Genomic DNA, 4,428 nt, shown 5'->3' on the forward strand with positions numbered 1-4,428 from the left:
GAGGTGGGGACGGTGCTCCGAGGGCCAGAGGAGCGGGCTGGGACTCAACTGGGTGCAGGCCTTGCCTGCCTGACTGCCTTGTACTAGTGGATGGGGAGTGTGGGGGCATTGTCCAGCACCCAGCCCCCAGGTTAAAGGAGGGTGACAGTGGCTTCGCTCAAGCATAGGCTTGGGCAGGGGTTTGGCCCTCTGAGCCTCATGCTCCAAGGACTAGTTGTGATCTTGGCTCTGTGTCCCTCCCAGGAGCTACGTGAGACTAAGCGCCGGCATGAGACCCGGCTGGTGGAGATTGACAACGGGAAGCAGCGTGAGTTTGAGAGCCGGCTGGCGGATGCCCTGCAGGATCTGCGGGCCCAGCATGAGGACCAGGTGGAGCAGTACAAGAAGGAGCTGGAGAAAACCTACTCTGCCAAGGTGCTTGCCCCCTATCCCATCCCCCGCGCCCCAGCCCCCACCACCTCTGTCCATCCGGGGGAGCGGGGGAGCTCTGGGTGCCCTAACCTGGTGTTCTCCCCTGAAGCTGGACAATGCCAGGCAGTCAGCTGAGAGGAACAGCAACCTGGTGGGGGCTGCGCACGAGGAGCTGCAACAGTCCCGCATCCGCATCGACAGCCTCTCGGCCCAGCTCAGCCAGCTGCAGAAGCAGGTGCTGCCCCCCCCCACCCCTCCGGGCCAGGGGCCAGGGGTCAGGAGGGATGTAGGGGAGGGCCCAAGGAGGGGAGGGGATGGATGAGGGACAGAACGTGCCCCCAGGACCACAGACTGAGTGGGGAGCCTAGGATTCAGAGTCCAGTGACCTGGTCTGGCTGGCATGACCCTCGCTCCTCAGAGCCTTGGTGTTCCCGTTTGAAAATGGAGGCCCTCCTTACCCTCCGCAAGGCTCGATGTTCTGGCCAGCTGTGCGTTTGTGGCCAGGGGAGCAGGCAGAGATGTTGGTTAGTTACAGGGGAGGCAGAGAGCCAGAGAGCCGGGGGGAGGGCCGCACGGCAGGGGGCGTGGTTGGCGCCTCCATCCTGGGCCCTGGGAGCTCACCTGGCCCGGCTCCCTCGCCCAGCTGGCGGCCAAGGAGGCAAAGCTGCGGGACCTGGAGGACTCGCTGGCCCGCGAGCGCGACACCAGCCGGCGGCTGCTGGCCGAGAAGGAGCGGGAGACGGCGGAGATGCGGGCAAGGATGCAACAGCAGCTGGACGAGTACCAGGAGCTGCTGGACATCAAGCTGGCCCTGGACATGGAGATCCACGCCTACCGCAAGCTCCTGGAGGGCGAGGAGGAGAGGTGGGGCGGGGAGGGGCCGGGTGGGGGTGGGGGGCTGCCCGCGCCGCCCCTGGCCCGCTGCCTGCCTTGACCAGGCCCCTCCGTGTCCCCTCGCCAGGCTGCGCCTGTCCCCCAGCCCCACCTCGCAGCGCAGCCGAGGCCGCACCTCCTCCCACTCCTCCCAGACGCAGGGGTCGGGCAGCATCACCAAGAAGCGCAAGCTCGAGTCCGCGGAGAGCCGCAGCAGCAGCAGCTTCTCGCAGCACGCCCGCACTAGCGGCCGCGTGGCCGTGGAGGAGGTGGATGAGGAGGGCAAGTTCGTGCGGCTGCGCAACAAGTCCAGCGAGGTGGGCACCCGGGCTGGGGCTCGGGCTACGGCCAGGCAGGGAGAGAGCCCAGCAGGAAGGGGTGGCGTTGGGATGGAGGGCTGCCCCTCCCAGAGACGGCCCCGGGCTGGGTGGCCCTCCACTGGCCGCCAGACCCCAGCGTGCCCGGTGCTGCCTGGGTGTCCACAGAGCTCAGCTGTTCTGCCTGAGGGACCCTGCCCAGGCCCGCGAGCAGCGTGGCCCTGGGAGCCTGAACGAGCCTCCCCCACCTTCCCCTTCCCTTCCTTCCTGGCAGGACCAGTCCATGGGCAATTGGCAGATCAAGCGCCAGAATGGAGATGACCCCTTGCTGACCTACCGCTTCCCACCGAAGTTCACCCTGAAGGCTGGGCAGGTGGTGACGGTGAGTGGCAGGGTCCCCAGAGGGGACTCTGGGACGGCCTTGGGCGGGGAGGGGTTGGCCTGAGGGTGGGCACGCTGGACTGAGCACCCTCCTTGAACCCTGCCTCCCCAGATCTGGGCTGCAGGCGCCGGGGCCACCCATAGCCCCCCCACCGACCTGGTGTGGAAGGCACAGAACACTTGGGGCTGTGGGAACAGCCTGCGCACGGCTCTCATCAACTCCACTGGGGAAGTGAGTATGCTGCGGGCTGGCCTCTGGCTGGCCAGGGCTCCCCCAAGGGACCGGGTCATGGCCACTCTGCCCTAACTCCCTCCGGTGCAGCCCTGGGCCCCAGACTCTCCACCCAGTGGTCAGACCCGGAGATGCCCCCCGCCCCCAGCAGCAGGAGGAGGGGAGGGAGACAGCGGGGATCGTTAAGGGCAGCTGTGCAGTCCTGCCCAGGGAGCCTGACGGCATCCCGTGGGGGAAGGAAAGCTCGTCCACCCCAGCGCCACGGACAGCAGACCGCAGGTGGTCACTGTGAGTGGAGATGCCCCCCGCCCCTGCCCTGGCTCTGACCCCCTAAACCCTGGGCCTGGTCCCCTGTCCCTGGCAGGAGGTGGCCATGCGCAAGCTGGTGCGCTCAGTGACTGTGGTTGAGGACGACGAGGATGAGGATGGAGATGACCTGCTCCATCACCACCATGTGAGTGGCAGCCGCCGCTGAGGCCGAGCCCACACTCGGGCACCCAGCCAGGCCTCCCCTTGCCAAAAATGTTTTCATTAAAGAATGTTTTGGAACTTCACGCGCTGCCCTGGCTTTTCTTCTCTCCTCCCTGTACCTTGAACAGGGAACCCAGGTGTCTGGGTGCCCTCAGCTGGTCAGGACGGGAGTGGGGACTTCCGATGCCGTGGGGCATTCCCGTGGGAGCGGCGGACAGGGTCTGGATTTGTTTCCCGGGAAGGGGACGGGAGGACAGATGTGGGGCGCCCGGCCCTGCCTCTCTCCCCCCACTCCTGTCGCACGCATTTCCTTTCTCTTCCCGCTCCTGTTGCATGCACGGCTCCCATTTCTCCCCTTGTTTCCTGCGAGAATGTTCTCCTCACACCTCCCGGCCCCATTTATTTTGCACGCCTGCTGCCCTACAAGCTTGCTCGCTCTCCTCTCCCTCTTCAGCTTCCAGTGGCCGGGACACAGTCCCGCCACAGCTCCAGTTCCCAGTCCCCAGTCTTCCGGACCCTCTGCCCTCCTCTCAGCCAGGCCCTCCCTCGGGGCCGCGGGGCACAGAACCCGCCTTCCCGCCTGCTGGCGCGTGCAGGAGCGCGCAGTCCCAGACTCGCCGTGTTGGCCTGAGCCTTGTCTTCCTCCTCAGGGCTCCCACTGCAGCAGCTCGGGGGACCCCGCGGAGTACAACCTGCGCTCACGCACCGTGCTGTGCGGGACGTGCGGGCAGCCCGCGGACAAGGCTGCGGCCGCTGGCCCGGGAGCCCAGGTGGGCGGATCCATCTCCTCTGGCTCATCGGCCTCCAGTGTTACAGTCACCCGCAGCTACCGCAGTGTGGGGGGCAGTGGGGGTGGCGGCTTCGGGGACAGCCTGGTCACCCGCTCCTACCTCCTGGGCAACTCCAGCCCCCGCACCCAGGTGAGTGGTCCTTTGCCTCCACACCCGGGGTTAGGACGAGGGGGCCCCGTTGGGGGGAGGCCTTCTCTTCCGCAGCCCGGGGGAGTGGGAGCCTCCTCCCCAGCCCGACATCCTAGACAGTCGGCTCCTGCATCCTGCCCCTCCTGTCTGAGCCCCAGACTGGAGGGCAGGGGCAGGGCTGGGGGTGCGGGGAGGGCCACGGGCCCGCGCTGCCGCTCACACCTCTCCCTCCCTCCTCTCTCTCTCAGAGCCCCCAGAACTGCAGCATCATGTAACCCGGGACCTGGAGGGCCGGCTGAGGCTGGAGGTCTCCCGCTTCCTCCTCCCCTCACGCCCACCCCAACCTGCACCTCGCGGGAGGGGGCTTGAAGCCAAAGAAAATACCCCTTTGGTTTTTTTTCTTCTATGTTTTTTTTTTTTTTCTAAGAGAAGTTATTTTCTACAGTGGTTTTATACTGAAGGAAAAACACAAGCAAAAAAAAAAAAAAAAACCTTCTATGTCAATCTCCCCTTGCTTTCCCCTGCCTCCAGGAAACTCCAAATCTGCCTTAAAACCAAAGAGGGCTTCTTCCAGAAGCCAAGGGAAAGGGATGATTTTGCGGAGCCTAGTTTCTGCTTCTCTGCCCCGCCTGCCGCCCCCGCCCCGGGGACCCGTGAACATGGTGCGGGAGAGGCAGGTGTGGGGTCTTCTCTGCCAGCCTCCGAGGGAGGAGGGTTGAGCCAGGCCCCTGGCCGCCCCCATCCGTCCCCTACACCTGGCTGAGGCTCCGCTGCCTGCCCCGCCCCCAGCCCCACCCCTGCCCTGGCCCCGTGGTGACTCGCG

At 66.0% G+C, this 4,428-nt stretch overlaps 1 protein-coding gene across 3 annotated transcripts in view; it reads left to right on the forward strand.

Annotated features, from left to right (window-relative positions):
* Positions 1-4,027, forward strand: part of LMNA (lamin A/C) — a 16,088-nt gene extending 12,061 nt beyond the window's left edge. Inside the window, exons 4-12 of one of the 3 annotated variants that reach the window (XM_044915868.1) lie at positions 244-414; positions 521-646; positions 1,055-1,275; positions 1,373-1,601; positions 1,876-1,983; positions 2,095-2,214; positions 2,579-2,668; positions 3,336-3,455; positions 3,854-4,027. In XM_044915868.1, the coding sequence (XP_044771803.1) occupies positions 244-414; positions 521-646; positions 1,055-1,275; positions 1,373-1,601; positions 1,876-1,983; positions 2,095-2,214; positions 2,579-2,668; positions 3,336-3,455; positions 3,854-3,880 (1,212 nt within the window). In that variant the 3' untranslated portion in view covers positions 3,881-4,027. Of the gene's footprint in view, positions 1-243; positions 415-520; positions 647-1,054; positions 1,276-1,372; positions 1,602-1,875; positions 1,984-2,094; positions 2,215-2,578; positions 2,669-3,335; positions 3,606-3,853 lie in introns of all 3 variants that reach the window. The other 2 variants (XM_044915866.1, XM_044915867.1) reach the window with 2 other exon arrangements.
* Positions 4,028-4,428: the final 401 nt, after the last annotated feature.

Source organism: Neomonachus schauinslandi, chromosome 6 (assembly GCF_002201575.2).
Source record: "Neomonachus schauinslandi chromosome 6, ASM220157v2, whole genome shotgun sequence".
In the NCBI taxonomy this organism is placed as follows: Eukaryota; Metazoa; Chordata; class Mammalia; order Carnivora; family Phocidae; genus Neomonachus; species Neomonachus schauinslandi.